At 38.4% G+C, this 18,034-nt stretch overlaps 1 protein-coding gene across 1 annotated transcript; it reads left to right on the top strand.

Annotated features, from left to right (window-relative positions):
- Positions 1-905: 905 nt before the first annotated feature.
- LOC148876355 (soluble inorganic pyrophosphatase 6, chloroplastic-like) lies at positions 906-17,149 on the top strand. Its single transcript, XM_088966671.1, has 6 exons — positions 906-1,588; positions 2,453-2,613; positions 3,831-3,931; positions 4,075-4,256; positions 9,389-9,487; positions 16,783-17,149. The coding sequence occupies exons 1-6, from the start codon at positions 1,214-1,216 to the stop codon at positions 16,873-16,875; spliced, it is 1,011 nt and encodes a 336-aa protein (XP_088822797.1). The 5' UTR covers positions 906-1,213; the 3' UTR covers positions 16,876-17,149.
- Positions 17,150-18,034: the final 885 nt, after the last annotated feature.

The following is an 18,034-nucleotide window of genomic DNA, read 5'->3' as shown; positions in this document are numbered from 1 at the left end:
TTCAAAATTTATTTACATTAAAAAAAGAATATAAAGAAGGGAAAAAGGATGTGGAGAAGAAGGGTTCGACTGGAAAAATAAGGGAAAGAGGTGAAAAAAAGAGGGGCATTCGACTAGGGTTTTTAGGTTTAATTATAGGCCGGGCCGGGTCGGGCTCTGGCTGAGCTATTTTGGCAAATCCCGAGCCTGGCTCGAATTTATTGCAGGCCGGGCTTTTTGGCCCGAGGTTAAGCCCGCAGGCCCATATACCTGTTCAAGCCCGTCTGGGGGCTGGGCCCGCCCGTCGTGCCACCCGGCCCATGAACAGGTCTAGTGGGGATGTGCTGAGGGGTGTTGTGGGGAGGAGATGTGAACTCGTCCCCATAGGGATCCCACTCCCTAACATTTTTTTTATGATGTTAAATTCATGCTATTTTTTATTTTTATTTCACTCTAAAAGAATTTAAAAACAAAATAATTACAATTTATGATCCGATCCATACATATTCGAACATATTCAACCATATCTTTAAAAATATTAACACAAATTCATTTCCCTATTCCCATCACTACTGGGGAATACTCGTGCAGATAGAAAAACTGAGGAAAATTGCCATCCTTATTTCCGATCAAGCAAATGGCTAGAATTGTAGGCACCTGTTCCGAGTAACCAATTGGACCCTTAAAAATTTTTCCGTCAATTTTCTATTTATCTCTTGTTTACTTTCGAACCAATCACAGGCTAAAAGGCATCACCATGTGCAAATATCTTTTCCTTCCCGTTCAGAACATTCCCAAAATACAGGGAATGTTTGGCAATATTACTATCATACAAGTGCGGCTGTCAAATAACCAGATCGAGGAAGAAGCCAAATCAGTCCAGATGAGTGGAGTTTATAAGTAATAGGTCGGCCCAAAACCGTCCCAGCGACCCAATGATAATTGGGCCATATCCACAAAAAAGAAAAAATAAATAGAGAATAATTTTTTGTTAATAAGGTAAAAAATAATAAATAATTGCACTAGTGGAAGAACTGGGCCTTTTTCTGTTCTGGCCTCATTATAATTAATATTGCTTTGATCGATAATTGGGCCTTTTTCTGTCTGGGCTCCCTCCCTTTCTGACAGCTCAAACCATAAAATTGGACGGCCATGTAGGCGCATTTCGGTTGGCAACAACGTGGCACAGATATGGTGACCGGGAGGAGAATCAGACGGTCAATATTTCGACCGCATGCTCTCCCAGTTTGGGCGGGTACTTGGAATCACGACTACAACCAAAGAAAAGAAGAGCAGAGCCGGTAGGAAGCTAAGCTCAAAACATTCTGTGGTGGGTAACGAATTCCTGTTGGGAGCAGAGATGGCGGCCAGTAGAGTGATAGCAGCAGCAGGAATGCTTCATCACGGCCGCAACGTCGGTTGTTTTCTCCTTAAACAGCCCTTCTCTGTAAAGCAGAGACCGCTAAGACGCAATTTCAATATCAACGGACCACCCAAAAGGCTCTTCACTTGCAGAGCTCTCTACAAGCCCGAGGTTCAGATCAAAGAAGAGGGCCATCCCGAAACTCTCGACTACAGAGTCTTCTTGGTCGATAGCTCTGGCAAAAAGGTTTCTTAATATGTTTCTTCATTTTGATACTCTCATTTTTTTTTTCACTTATGCTATGCCTTTTAGTCTATTATTTTACAATTTTCGGTTTAATTTAGCAGGCGTTTGCTTGTTCTATTTATTTGAAGAAATGTGGATCGTGTTTATTGATTGGGGTAACATTTTGTTTTGGTTACGATGTTGTCTGCAAGCTGAATGGATCAAATTATGTATGTTAAATTGAACCATGTTCTTCTCACTTGAAGGTGAGAGATTAATTGAAATCAGAGGGCATATAATCTGCAATTTTGGATTTCTGACATTTTGGAAGTTGCAAAGTGACCTCGAATCCATTACCTCATTGTAACTTTGGTGTTTTATAATTTTTTCCTGTTTCGATATCTTTGTTGTCTTTAGTGGAATATTTTTCTACCAAAAAACATTGTTTCCTTTTAACTAACATTTGCAACAATGTTGACGGTTTTATTTTTCCTGATTGTCGGGGTTTAGTTTATTTAATCTTTTTTGTTTTCATTGGGGAGGGGGTCCTAAACTTCTATAACTTGTTCTGGTCTTCTAATCTTTTTAGTTTAGGCCTCAGGGTACTCCATTTTGCATTGAAATGTAAGATAACGATAGAAATCAACATATAAGATTCTTAGAAGTTAAAGTTTCTGGTTTTGATCAACATAATCCTTAGTAGACAAATTTATTTCCCAAAAGTAGAAGTTGAAGTTTCTTCCCCTCTTTTCTTCATGTCTTTTTAAGAAGGTATTTTACAATAGGGATTGTTTACAGTATTGTTTGATCCTGTAACCCAATATAACTGTCTTGATTTGGTTATTGGGACTAGGACATCCAAGTGGCTGCTTACTACTTGTGCAGGTTTCTCCTTGGCATGACTTACCATTGCATTTGGGTGATGGCATTTTCAATTTTGTTGTTGAAATACCAAAAGACACAAGTGCAAAGATGGAAGTTGCTACTGATGAACCATACACTCCCATAAAGCAGGATACAAAGAAGGGGAAACTTCGATACTATCCGTAAGATATACTCCTGTTATGCCCCCTTTTCTTCTTGTCATAGTGCTTCCATAAAATATAAAATGTAATATTAAGTTATTTTTTGGGTGGGCAGTATCAATATGATTGTTAATTTTGCAAGACATGCAAGGGTTGAAACACAGTTGATGGATCCCAAATTGGAGTGTTTTTTTTTTTTTTTCCTTTCTAAAAAAAATCAGATCCAATGTAATTTTATTAACCTTAGTTTCTATCCAATTTGTCTGCTTCACCCCATTTGATGGGGTATTTGGCTTTTTGCCTAAGGTTCCTTTCACATGGGGTCACAAAACAGTTGATGCCAAATTGCTGCCTACTTTATGTTAACCGTCTGTACATCTATAAATTGTTTGTACATCTTCATTCCAGATTATCCCATGCTTATTATGTCTTTTTTTTGTGTAGCCAGTTAGAGAACATTGTAATGAGATGCACCCTTCCATGTGAAACTGAGCAATGATTTCGTTATTGGCCTACCGTCTCTTTGGCTTATTACTTAATTATATATCTTCTGGACTTTTACATTGTAATGAGAGACACCCTTTTTCACTGAATCTCTCTTTCTCTGTGAGTGTGTATTTGTTAAATGTAAGTTTCCTTTTGTTTTTAATATAGCGTGTCAGGGTTTTCTTTTACCAGTGCTTACCTTTCCCTGGAAAAGGGAAAACTCTGTTTTTCACGAACAGAGTGCAACCTATTTAAAACACAAAAAAGCAATTATGTGAAAAGTCTAAAGTTTCCTATTGTAATGATTTTTAGGCATCTTTTTTGTAATATCTGGATGTTGTTTTGAATGCTATAAATAACTCGGAAGTTGCAGTTGAAAATGAACAAGTAGGCCTATTAGACATAAGTCTGGGTATATAACACTGTTATTTTTAAGAAGAAATCAAAACAGAGGCTCAGTAACCAAAAGTGTAAAATAAAAATATGTAAGTTGGGTTTATCATCTATGGATCTGCCTTGCGTTCTAGACCTAGAATAATTTATACTGTTTAAAATGACTTTCTGCCATTTTCCTAGTCAAGTTTGCAATGTGAGATCCACTACTTTGCATCATCCTTCTATTCTCAGGTACTTACTGCAATTGTATTGATCAGACCAGAACTCTTTGGTCTTTGTATGTTTTTTGTTCTCTTACTATGTCCTTATACCTTATAAAGCATATTTCTGAACTATTTTTATTTCATCCTTCTCAGCTACAGCATAAATTGGAACTATGGATTGCTTCCACAGACATGGGAAGACCCATCTTTTGCAAACCCGGAGATTGAAGGAGCACTAGGAGATAACGATCCAGGTATCAGCACTAACTTTTTGGGCTTTAGCCCCATTTAACATAATGTCACAACATGTTGTGCATGTTGCACTCTATTGTTTCCACTTTCCAATAAGAATATTACTATTTTTTTTTTATCCTTTGGTTCTCACTTGAACCTCCAGTTGATGTTGTTGAGATTGGTGAAAGCCGGGGAAAAATTGGTCAGATTCTCAAAGTCAAGCCTGTAGCTGCTTTAGCTATGATTGATGAGGGGGAGCTTGACTGGAAAATAGTTGCCATCTCATTGGACGATCCAAGGGCTTCACTGGTCAACGATGTTAATGACGTTGAGAAACATTTTCCTGTAAACTTTTATACTTCTAACTTATCATTATTACATATTTGCCTTACATATTCTAGATTTAACTTGGTGGAATGTCCCTGTTATACCATCTAAACCACTCATAACTTTATGCTAGGTTCTTTCAATATTAAAAATATGGTGTTAGAACTTGCATAATTTGTTATCAAGTATTGGCAAATCAATATTATTCTAGACACTATAAGCTTTGTCATCATGTAATGTCAAGTTGTTTGGGAGGCAATGGCTTATCCCAGCTGATCTAGTTAATCTTATAGATGCTTGGCCTGTTAGAGTATAGCAAACAAGTCAATGTATAATTTGGCCCTATTTACTTTATGTTGGGGTATATGGAGAAGGAGGAATTGCAGAATTGTTTATCAGAATCACTGTGAGGCCTTACAAGTGATTGGCAATATAGGAAACACAATAATTAATTGGGCTTCTATGTTGGCTGATTTTTATAGAATGTCTTTCTCTAACTTTTTGTAATGATTGGGAAAAACTGTTTTTTATGCTCAGGTAGAGGGCTAGTTATAAGTCTTGTATATGAGCTGAAAGCCTATGCCTGCATTTTGCTTTATAGTGCAAATGTCCTTAGTGTGCCTTTTTTGTATATGATACAAATTATGAATAGAGGGGCCATGGTTGGTGAAATGGTAAAATCTCAGGCCGACAAGTTCGAGTCTGAGAGCAATCACTTTGTGTAAAAAATGCCAAAGGTTAGGTCTATATCTGGTCTATCCCTGCCAAGACCCCAGATAGTTGGGACCAACATTGTATAATGACCTTTACAACTTACAAACAGATCATACATACCTATCAAAAAATTTATAGAAGGCATTATGGTCTTAATATTGGCCTTAGATTAATGTATTCCTTGGGTTTTGGGAGGTTTAAGATAGATGGAGACTCATATGTTGCTATTGGCTGGTTGCATGACAACTTAGATGGCCCATGGAGTTTGAAACACTTCACTGGGGAGGTGAGAACCTTGGTCTCTAGTTTGAACATCTTGTTCTTGATCTTGAGGCCTGCCAATTCAATGATGGATAGTCTTTCTGGGAAGGTGTTTAGTTTAAATAAGTTGTATACTTGTATTGGGGGTTAGATTTAGAAAATAATTTGTTCAATCCTACAGTAGGGGTGTACTTTATTGCTTTGCTGTTGTTCAGGTTCTCTGTGGAGTGTGGAGTTTGTATACCCAAATCATGTTGATATGCTCCATGAATTTCCTAAAGTCACATTGATATGTGAAATTTGATTGTACATCATCTGTACAGGGGGCATTTTTTATATTTATTTTACATTACATATTCTCAGTTATACTTGAATTAGGGTGTATTACTGAATTGAAAATAGTGAGTTTTGCAAGGGTCATTAATGAATGTAATCACAAATCACTGAACCAGGTTAAATCTTGTGTTCTCTCTCTCTCTCTCTCTCTCTCTCTCTCTCTCTCTCTCTTTTTGTATCTTCATTTTTGTTTCCTTGGTTTCTAGCACAAGTGGACCTGGCGATGTTGTATGACCCTCTTGATTTTTCTATAACAGATGATGATGAGAATGGGCTCTAGGGACAGATGGAAAAAAGTGAAAGATAACAATTTTTTGTACTGGTTCATCTGTTATCCTTGTCAAATGGCTCCCTTTCTTACTTTTGAAAGCCATAGGGTATCAAGAGGGGGATTCATCATTACTCCTCTGTTTCTCCAATTGAAGCATTAAATAAGCTGATCTATAATATATTGAAGAGGGATGCACATCAAGAAACATAATAACTTTCTACCTACTAATGCAAATAAATTGAAAATTGAAAGAGAAGTACTACTAAGCTAGAGGAACAAGATGCTATAATCCAAGCCCACATGGGACTGGTCAAAATGACGAAAATACCCCTGACCAGATCAGTCCAAGTCCCAAGAGTCTTCCTCATGCCAAATCAGAACGTGTTTGTTGGCCTTCTTATGAGAATAAGTCTTATAATGCCTGGACCGATCCCCACCAGAGTGCCACAAGGGTTCACTACCATTTTCTTGATTGGGATTTCCGACTGTTGCATGCACCTATCTAATTAGCAGCTGGGATCTGATAATGAAGAGGTTAGGCAAAGGGACAAAGATAAGTCTTATAATGCCTGGACCGATCCCCACCAGAGTGCCACAAGGGTTCACTACCATTTTCTTGATTGGGATTTCCGACTGTTGCATGCACCTATCTAATTAGCAGCTGGGATCTGATAATGAAGAGGTTAGGCAAAGGGACAAAGATTGGCTAATGTTATGACTGGCATCGTTGCTTATTTCTTGTCTTTACTCTTTATTGAAAGTCCTAGCATGAGTGGAGAAGAGCTTAGAGAAAACTCAAAGAAAGAACCCTTGGCTTTTGGAATTTGGATGAGGGGGTGAAAATGAATACCGCCAGTCAAGTGAAAGTGGATTTTCTGTTTAAAAAAATAGGAAAGTTTGGGTTTCAGAACATGGAGTCCTTGTGGAAAATTTAGTGCTCACAAATATGGAATTACTAGCATGAGTGAGATTCAAGAGAGATGAAAATTTCTAAAAGATGGATTTATTGGAAAGGCATTTTGAAATCTTCAAGTAATTTTGTGTTTCCTCATTTCTGCAGATGGTGAATGTGACCAAGAGATATTTAGGGAGAATTCTTGGTGTGAAGTGGGGGGAATCATGTGAACTTTGCCCCACTTGTATGGTTTTTGTGATGCTAAGGAGTCAACAATTGATCAGCTTTTGAAAGACATAAAGGAAAGGTGGTGTGGTGTTTGGTCTTTAAACATCCTTTTTCTTTTTTGATAAATAAAAATTCATTAAGAATTCATTATCAACAAAAGATAAAGACTGTTACAAGCATCCCAACGGGAGGCATGAGGTGCATCCTCACCCTTTAAAAGAAAAGAAACATCACAAAGACTACAATTGGGCCCAATACAACTGATCCCTAGTTACTCATTGTTTGGCTAAACAATCAGCAAATGAATTAGCCTCTCTTCCCACCCATTGTATGATTAAATTCATATGTTGTGTTGCCCATTTGAACTTCTTCAATTCATTTCCATATCACCATATCACTGAATCTGTATTTCTAAGCCAACCCACCACCACCTTGGAGTCCTCTTCTATCACCAAACACTCCACCCCTATCTCTCTTGCAATCTGTACACCTTGTAGGATTGAATACAGTTCAACTCTTGAAGAGTCTCTCCCATCGGTCCTGAGTAGAGTGCTCTTAGATTCCCATCCTTGTCTCTGATGGTTCCTTTAATTCCAAATAGGCCTGGGTTGCGTCGACTACTCCCATCAAAGTTTAGTTTCATAAAGCGTTCCATGGGTGGTGCCCAAATCAGTTGTGTTTTAGCCTTTTGCACTGAACTAGAAGCTACTGAAAACTAATTCCTCCAAATGTCATCGAAGGAGAAACATTTAAATAGTTCCACAGCTGTAGCCAATGTTAGGTATATGTTGATTGTCACGACTGTGAGGGCACAGAAGGTGCTAAACCGATACCACAAGAACACCTGCGATGAGTCCATGACTCGGCTCACATCTACGATGATCTTAGAACCCTCAAATACTTGCGATGAGCTTAACAAACCATCGTAGACTTGCAATGAGCATAAAACACCGCTTGGGACTCACGATGAACAATGGGCGTCGCCTGAGACTCACAATAACATTGCCGATCTGGTCCTTTAACACATTGCCACTAGGAAACCCGTAAGGGGACGTAGCCTACATGTGCCACGCGATAATCCTTAAGAGAAAGGAAACTTTGTCTTTGAAGGATCTCGCCGGACACGTGGAGAAACCCCAATGATGCTCCCTTAATAGCCAACATAAAGATAAAGATCCCCTTTCCTAATACGAAAGGTCTCCTTTTAGATCTTTCTCCTTATAGCCTTGGGGTTCTCTCTATATAAAGTGGAATAACTCTTCACCGCGGGAGACGATATCATATAATAGGGACCTAGGGCTTCTCAAAAAGGGAGACTCTCCCTTCTCTCCTCTCTTCCTCTCTCTTCCCCACCTTCTCTCTCTTTCCTGTCGCCTCCTCCAGACCTTTGGAGATTCGACCTCCCGCCAACGAGAGTCCATGTTACCAACACTAGCCATAACGCAATCCGTAATTTTCTGTTTACTTCTCTCCTTCTCTTGGAAGATTTTGGCATTTCTTTCTTCCATAAAGTCCAAACCACTGCTACTCTAGTATATCTTCACATTGTTCTTCCCCTTTTCTTCGGCCAAGTAAATGTAGATGGATTAAACAACAATTTTATGGGCGGTATGGACAGAAAGGAATAGCAGGGTTTTTGAACTCAAATCCTCTTCGGAAGAAGTCATCAATTTGGCTTTAGGCTTTGTTAGAAACTGGTTATCTATTCTTGCTGATTTTAAAGAGGTTACTTCTGACAGTAATTTTTTGAGAATGACCTTCTTTTGAGGTCCTTCTGACTTTTTGTACCGCTTCTCATTGTACAAAGGACCTTTTCTTTAATACAATTATACTTTACCTTTTGCTCAAAAAAAAAAAAAAAGATTACAGTAACTTCCTAGTTATGATTGATTTGTTAATATCCTTGTATGGTAATAAGGATAATTGAGGCTCAGAAAGTAATAACCATTCACATATGAAATACTAGGAAACGTTCTGCACATGAAGGGTTTTCCCCTTCATGATAGGTCTTACCAAGTATATTTTTTAGGGCACAAAGTGGTATCACTGGATTTGTTGCATTCATCATCAGAAGAAAACTAGAGAAAGGAAAATGGCTCATAAAAGAGTCTCAGATGGAATATCATGACTCATGTCACCTTAGTTTTTGACCTAGGAGATCCTGTAGATAGTGCCATGCCATTTATGTGAATTTTATGGTCCCTTTGGTGTTGGTAATTGCTGTTTGTGTGCTTTAGAATTCTAAACCACCACTTTACCTTTATGATGAATTGATATGTTACTAAACTTATTTAGCTATAACTTGTACACTAAGGGAGCAAACAATTGGAGTTATTCCATGCGGAAACAATTGATTTTTAATTAACAGTTCAAAGGAATATCCATCATCCTTTTTACAGTTACACTCCATATCTCTTGTCTAGTATAATCTGCAATTTTTGTCAGGGTACTCTCACTGCAATTAGGGACTGGTTCAGAGACTACAAGATCCCAGATGGAAAGCCTGCTAACAAGTTTGGTCTTGGCAACAAGGCAGCAAACAAGGTACACTAATTTGGGTTTCTTGTTCACCATTTATTGATTTTATTGCAAGAATAATCTGCTCGTACATAACTCACCTTCTTGGAATATGGAGATACCTTGCTAGTCCAAAGGGTTTGGCTGATGATGGTTTTCTTACTTTGTCCATTTGGAAAATTTGATCCATATAAATATATAATGACGTTCTATTTCCATTAGGTAATTTAATCTGAAGATTCTGAACAGGGTAGAATATGAAGGAAATAACAAGAGCTAGAGAATACAATAGGATGTAAATATTTGTGATAGAGTAATGCTGCCAGAAGCTTGGGTTAAAATGGTAAGTTTTAGCTTAAGCCATCAACCGTACATCCCCACCTATAATAGATGATCAGATCTACCACCTGGTGGGTTCTGTCTAAAAGGTCACCTGCACCAAAAATCAGCTTTGTTGGTTCTTGTAGTCGTATGAGACTACTGAAGCCCAAGCTGTGGTGTATAATCAATGGGAAATTAAGAGGATGAGAGGAGGAAGAGAAAAGAAGAGAAGAAGATTTCGAAGGAAGGATTTCAGAAAAGAAGAGGATGCTTAATCTGCCGCCCCCCTCTTTCTATTTATATTAATTCTGAAGTAAGGATAAGACCGCTTACATGGCAAAATTAAAATCTTAATAAAAGACAACAATTAAAGTCCTAATAAAAGACTAACAACTAATTGTGGACTGACACTTAAATAACTAGTAGTTGTATACGAGTACAAGAGAAAGAGGTGTGGACCACATAGTAGTTGTATACGAGTACGATAGAAAGAGGTGGGGACCACATCAGTGGTTTCTACACTGCCCCTCAAGTTGGGAGTAGATGTTTGTCATTCCCAACTTGCATAGATCTGCTTCTAACTTCTTCTTTGAAACTACCTTGGTGAGAAGATCAGCAAGCTGCATGTTGGAGCTGATATATGGAAGACAGACTTTTTGAGATGCAACCCTTTCCCTAATAAAATGTCGATTGACTTCAATGTGCTTGGTTTTGTCATGTTGTACTGGGCTATGAGCTATATTAATTGCAGCCTGATTATCACAGTACAGCATTAGAGGTTTCTCATAGGTAATACCCAATTCATCAAATAGTGATTTCAACCATAGTATTTCAGCCACACCATTTGCCATGGACCGATATTCAGCTTCAGCACTGTAACGAGAAACAACATTTTGTTTCTTGCTCCTCCAAGAAACAAGGTTACCTCGTACAAAGGCGCAATATCCAGAGGTAGAACTTCTATCATCAACACAACCGGCCTAATCTGCATTTGTGTAAACTTCTATCTTCATGTGATTATTATCCTTAAATAGTACACCTTTGCCTGGACACCTCTTTAAATATGCCAATATCCTCTCAACAGTAAGTAGGTGGGTAGTTCTGGGAGAGTGCATATACTGACTAGCAACAATGACTGCATAGCTGATGTCTGGTCGTGTAAGACAGATATAGTAGTTTACCAATTAATCTTTGGAACATAGCTTTATCTTCAAGAGGCTCTCCACCTTCTGCACAAATCTTGTGATTTTGTTCAATAGGTGTATCAGCTGGCTTAACACCCAACTTTCCTGTTTCTTCTAACAAATCAAGGACATAATTCCTTTGAGAAACAAAGATTCCATGCTTGGATCGAGCTACTTCAATACCCAAGAAATATCGTAGCTCTCCCAGGTCCTTTACCTCAAATTCTTGATGGAGAAGTTTCTTAAGAGACTCAATTTTGCTGTTATCACTCCCTGCTACTACAATGTCATCCACATATACAACAAGTAGAGTCAAGGAAGTATCAACTTTCTTAATAAACAAAGTGTGATCTGATTGAGCCTGTACATAGCCAAACTTTTCAAGGGCTTGTCTTAATCTATCAAACCAAGCTCTGGGAGACTGTTTTAGTCCATACAGAGCTTTATTCAACCGACAAACCTTCTTACCTGTCTCTGTACTATAAAAACTAGGAGGCTACTGCATGTACACTTCTTCTTGCAAGTCTCCATTGAGGAAGGCATTTTTAACATCCATTTGGAACAAGGGCCAAGAGTAATTGGCTGCAAGAGATAATAACACTCTGATAGTGGTCATTTTTGCTACTAGTGGAAAAGTCTCCAAGTAATCTATACCATAAGTTTGAGTAAATCCCTTTGCAACTAACTGAGCCTTATATTTTTTAATGGAACCATCAACATTATGTTTCACAGTAAACACCCATCTACATCCAACTGGTTTCTTCCCTTTGGGTTGATCAACTAGCTCCCAGGTATTGTTTCTCAGAAGGGCATCCATTTCTACCTTCATTGCATCTTTCCACTCAGGAATGGTCAGGGCTTCCTGTACTGTTCTGGGAATGGGAATATCGGCAATTGATGTAAGAAAGGACATGTAAGAGGGAGACATGTGATCATAGGACAAGAATTGTGAGATACAGTGGGCTTTGGATGAGGTGCAATGGCGTTTGTCTTTACGGACTGCAATGGAAAGGTCAAGGTCATTCAATGGAAGTGAGGACTCAGAAGATGGAGAAGGCTCAACAGCAAAAGGCTCATCTGTAATGGGAGCTGGAAGAAATGTAATACCTGGATTTGGATCTTCAAAAGGAATTGGGGCTGGCCTACACTGCTGATGACCGAAATCAACCTGCCTCCATCGTCTGTGATAAACTCTCAAATCCCGACATTTTTGACAACCCTCCCCATTACACCCCTCTTCACTCAATGGAATAGGTAAAGGGACTTTTGATGTGTTAACCCCAACCGTACTACTCTCCCCATGAGAAGAAACCCTAGAGTAATAAGGTACATCCTCAAAGAAAGTAACATCCATGGATACAAATCTCTTTCCTGAAGCAGGTTCGTAGCAACAGTATCCCTTTTGAGTTTGTGCATAACCAAGGAAAATGCATTTTGAGGCTTTAGGGTCAAATTTGGAACAATGAGGGCCAAGAGTTTGCACGAAGTAGGTACAACCAAAGGTTTTAAGAGGGACAAAAAACAACTCTTTATCAGGATATAAAAGAGTGAATGGGGGTTTCATGTCAAGAACCCGTGAAGGAATTCGGTTGATGAGATACATAGCTGTGAGAATGGCATCTCCCTAGAAATGTATAGGCACATTGGAGTTGAATATGATACTTCTAGCTACTTCCAATATGTGCCTATTCTTTCTCTCAGCCACCCCATTCTACTAAGGGGTATGAGGGTAGGTACTCTGATGGATAATCCCATGGTCAAGAAAATAAGAGGCTAGTGATGCTTTAAAGTATTCTCTTGCATTGTCGGATCTGAAAATTTTGATTTTTATCCCAAACTGGGTTAAAATCATCTGATGAAAGGTCTGGGTTAGGGTAGGGACCTCATCTCGAGAACGCATCAAGTAGACCCAAGAAAACCGGGTGTAGTCATCAACAAACAGCAAGAAGTATCTGTACCCCCCATAGTAGTGATGTGATATGGTCCCCAAACATCGGTATGTACAATGTCAAAAGGAACACTACTTCTCTTTAAACTGGGCATTTGATAGATTCAAATAAACTAGGAAACAAGCTTTTCAAATACCTAAAGGATAAATGACCCAATCGATTATGCCAAAGCATGACTTGACCAATAGACTGAGAAACAAAAGAACTTCTAACTTCACTACCGTTCCACTGTGAACTTCCTCCAAGCAGATAGATTCCATTTGTCTCACGGCCAGTCCCAATCACTTTCTTTGTCTCCAAGTCCTGAAAAACACATCGATCAGGAAAAAAGGTTACTGAGCAATTCTGGTTTTTAGTAATGTTGCTAACTGAAAGTAAATTGGTGCTAAGTTTAGGAACATGTAGAACAAAAGACAGGGAAATGGCACTAGACAACCTGATGTCTCCCTTGCCAGAAATGGGAACAAGTGATCCATCAGCAATAGACACCTTGTCTTTACCAGAGGATAAGTGATAGGTAGTAAATAGTGAAGGCAAACTAGTCATATGATTAGATGCACTTGAGTCTATTACCCAACAATGTTCAGTGTTACTTGGAGTTGAAGCATGATAAGCTGAGGCCCGTGTACCTGAATGAGCAAATGGTGAGGTGGGAGGAGCTGATGTTGTGATTGGCTGAGATGATGATGCTGAATTACCAACCTCCTTTTCCAACTGAGTCAAGGCAGCTCGGACAACAGCTAGAGTGTCTAGTGGTGCTGCTCTTGTGCCTGATGAGGTTGCACAATCAGTAGTAACAACTGTATTAGCATTCCCCTTTTTGTTCCTAAGTTTTGCGGGAACTAGATGAGGATGTAGCTTCCAATAGGTTTCTTTATTATGCTTAGGTTTCTTGCAATGCTCACATATTAGGTCATTGTCTTCCTTCTTCATATCTCTCTCCTTATCCCCAAACTTGGGTTTAGTTGCTGCCAAGGCTGATTCAAGTGGCGAGTGCTGTAACATAACTTTCCTTTTACTTTCTTCACTGTGCACTAGAGAGTAAGCTTGTGATAGAGTCACACTGTCTCTTGTTAGAAGCTGTTGTCTTAGAATGTCATACTCAGAATTCAGACCAGCTAGAAACTCAAATATCCTATTGGTTTCAACCTGCTTTCTGTAGGTTTGTGCATCCTTGCTTAAGGTTGTCTTCTCACTCTCTTGTTAGAAGCTGTTGTCTTCCCACTCAATTGTTTCTAAGTGATCAATCTCACGCCACAAGGATTTCAAGGTGGAAAAATAAACCGAGACTGGCTTCTCTCCTTGCTTAAGGTTATTCACCTTACATTTTAGCTCATAGGCCCTAGCAACATTGAGGGGTTGGGAGTAGGTTTCTTTCATGATATCCCAATATTCTTTAACTGTTTTTGCCCATAAATAATTTCGGCTGATATGTGGTTGCATGGAGTTACACAGCCATGTCATAAACAAATAGTTCTCCTGAACCCATTTGGTATATATTTGGTCCTCCTTGGCTGGTTCCTTGACATCTCCCAGTAAATAACTTAGCTTTCCTCTACCCCCAATAGCCATCATGGCTGATTGGGCCCACTCTAAGTAGTTTGACCCATCAAATTTTACAGTGGTAATCTGAAAACTGTTCTCAGGTATGCTACCAGCACCACCAGCCCCTAAATAGTTTTCCCCTTGGCTCTTAAACTCCATTCTTTGTCAAGAAAAGATTAACAAATGCCTTTTGTATCACCGAGACTGGGTAATTACACCCAGAATTTGCTATCAGCCGAACCTACTTTATCCTTCTAGCTCGGCAATCCACCCAAAAAAGATAACCTTCCAAGTACAACTTAGAGTGAAGGGCTGAGAGTGCAAGGCTGAAACTAACTGCAGCCCTAGAATTGGCGACAATCAAGAAACTAGAATCTTGAACCTAGAACCAGTCAAAGGTCAAGAAACAAGTCAAGAACACAACCAGTTCAGCCGCACCTCTTAAAGTAACAAAAAAAAAACTATTCTTTTCATGTATCAAGAGCAGTTCAGGAGGAAAAAAACTTTCAGTCGAACCTTTGAAATAACCAGAAAAGGTAATCCTTTTAATAGAAAAGATTGACTTCAGCAAAACTCTGGCCGCAACCTTCAAAGATAAGTTTGAACCCTAATCTTGAGGGTTCTTCCTTCTGACTTTCTGATTGCTGGTCATCCTCTGATGCTTCACCAACAATCTCCAAGACTCAGCCGATGATGCTTTTTTGCTGGAAATTTTCCAACCCTAGGAAATTCTTATGCAGCCGGCCATGTTAGACTATCATAAGATTTCCTAGGTTGGCTCTGATACCATGTAGTCGTATGAGACTACTGACAGCCCAAGCTGTGGTGTATAATCAATGGGAACTTAAGAGGATGAGAGGAGGAAGAGAAAAGAAGAGAAGAAGATTTTGAAGGAAGGATTTCAGAAAAGAAGAGGATGCTTAATCTGCCACCCCCCTCTTTCTATTTATATTAATTCTGAAGTAAGGATAAGACTGCTTACATGGCAAAATTAAAATCCTAATAAAAGACAACAATTAAAGTCCTAATAAAAGACTAACAACTAATTGTGGACTGACACTTAAATAACTAGTAGTTGTATACGAGTACAAGAGAAAGAGGTGGGGACCACATAGTAGTTGTATACGAGTACAATAGAAAGAGGTGGGGACCACATCAGTGGTTTCTACAGTTCTTTTTAACCCTCTCATTTGTACATAATTTTTGGAGCTGCAGGAAATGTTTTCTATTATCCATATGGATGAATTGAATTTTCACCTGTAATCATCTCGTTAAATTGAATTTTGACCTGACAATCTGTTAGGTGGAACCAATTCAGTGATGGTCCTGATCTTCTAGCACATGTATAGATTTAAATTTTAATATTTTGAGCTAAATATCTGCCATTTATCTTGAGCTTTTTGCTACATCACTCTTTATAATAAACTGTGACAGTAGGTGGTCATTGTGATCATAGGTGTTCTATGTTGGAGGGTCCGTAGACAGTCTATATTTGATAAAATGATAAACACATATGGAGTTCTTAATCACTAATATATGTTCTAGTTGGGTATCTTGAATGTATACAGTAGTTTTGTTCAATAGGTAAAAGGAAAGAGGAAAGACATGATAGTCTATATTTGATAAAATGATCAACATATTGGAATTCTTAATAACTAATACACGTTCTAGTTGGGTATCTTGAATGTATACATGTAGTTTCGTTTAATAGGTAAAAGGAAAGAGGAAAGACATGATTAAACAAATTAAATAACGTGTGTGGGCAATTAATTACTTGATCCATCTCACAAAGATACTCCTCTGTGAGATCACTTTTGATGGTAAAACAAAACCCTCTACATGTTTGTCTGTCTGAGTGTTTGCCCATACTAAGGAAAAAAATGCATGAAAATTTTCACTTTTCCACATTATCCGTAGACCGTTAAATCCAAAAGATAGGAAGACTTTACTGGAGGTTAAATTTATACAAGTTATGAGACAATATATGTACACTTAAATAGATGTCTCAGAATATAAAGCTTTTCAAGGACAGCCTTGTGAGATGGAGTGGGTTATACCTTTACATTTAGCGGGAAAAAGATCAATTTTAGTTTCACTTTGACATGTCTATGCTGTAGTCTGTATCCCACGGCTTGATACCATGAGCGTTAAGGTGGTCGAGTGAGTTCCAGTACCAAGGTCCAGCCACTTTGATGTTGAAACCTTCAAGAATCAAGACCATTTGATCTATTTATTTCTACAATGATTGATGGATTTAGAGTGCGTGAAGATAATCTTATTCCTATTATGACTTAAAATTCTTTTATTTTCTTCTGATACGCAGGAGTATGCTCTAAAGGTTATCACAGAGACCAACGAATCTTGGGCTAAATTAGTCAAGAGGTCGGTTCCTTCTGGTGAACTTTCGCTTGTGTAGAATGTATTGGTGGAGACGGGGCTGCAGCAATGCTGCTTGTCTTTTCTCCTTGACGTTGCAGAAATTTTTGGCCAGTGGTATCTGTGACCGGACACCGGTCAAAGGAAAAAAACTAAGAATGATTATTTATGATTTTTGATATTCAACCCGATTTTTTCATTACCCTTGAGTTTGCTTTGCTTGAATAAGTCGTTATCTTTCTTTGTTGAGTTTCTTGTAGTCGCAGAGAACACTTTTGCATGAGCAAGAACTCTACCATGTTTTTCCTGTTTTATTTCAACTCTTTACCGTGGATTGTAGTAGCTGAAAAGGGATCTCATAGGATTGAACCATATGAAAATTAACATTGGAAGGCTGGAACTATCCATTTTTTTGACTCTAATAACAACCAGACCAACTCGGAGAATGGTTAATGGAGACCAACAGTCATCACCAAACCCAGATGTTAAGCAGATTTGGCCCAGTGTTTTCAACCCACCAATGACTTGGCCGGTTGAACTGCTCAAACCATTACTCGGTCAAGATTCCGGGTTTGGTTTTAGTAAAACCTGGAGAAGGTAAAAAACCGTTGGCTTAGTCAAAACTGTTTGACCTGGATGGTTGGATCATTGACCTGTTCAACCTAGTGACCGGGTTGTGGGTTGCATGCTAACTGTGTAAGAAAACTTTAGGAGGCCATAACTTTGTACTCCGATGTTCGATTGAGGTGATTTTTTTGATGTTGGTAACTTTTTGAGGTTTATGTGTCGCTTTGTCCCATTATTTTTCTCCAAAAAATCACATTTTTGGCTTCAAATTGTAATTTTTAATATTTTTTACAAATAAAAAAACTAAACTGTATTAAAAAACATAAATTAAATATAAAATATTTCATATATTATATGTAAAATATCATTATACATTATTTATTGATAAAATACATATTTATAGATACATACCTGCACACACACACACACACACACACACACACACTATATATATATATATATATATATATATATATATATATATATATATATATATATATATATTCCATATGGTTGACGTGGCACAGTCTGACTTGTTTGACTTGGCCAGCCAAACCAACGACCCATGACTTGGAGGCAAAAACGGTTTGGACCTCTAGGTTGGTTTTTAAAAATTGATTTGGCCTAATCAA

This window comes from Nelumbo lutea, chromosome 1 (assembly GCF_056320005.1).
Source record: "Nelumbo lutea isolate HS-2025 chromosome 1, American lotus-T2T, whole genome shotgun sequence".
NCBI lineage: Eukaryota > Viridiplantae > Streptophyta > Magnoliopsida > Proteales > Nelumbonaceae > Nelumbo > Nelumbo lutea.
The sequence above is the reverse complement of the archived record's forward strand: the minus strand, read 5'-3'. Positions and strand labels throughout refer to the sequence as shown.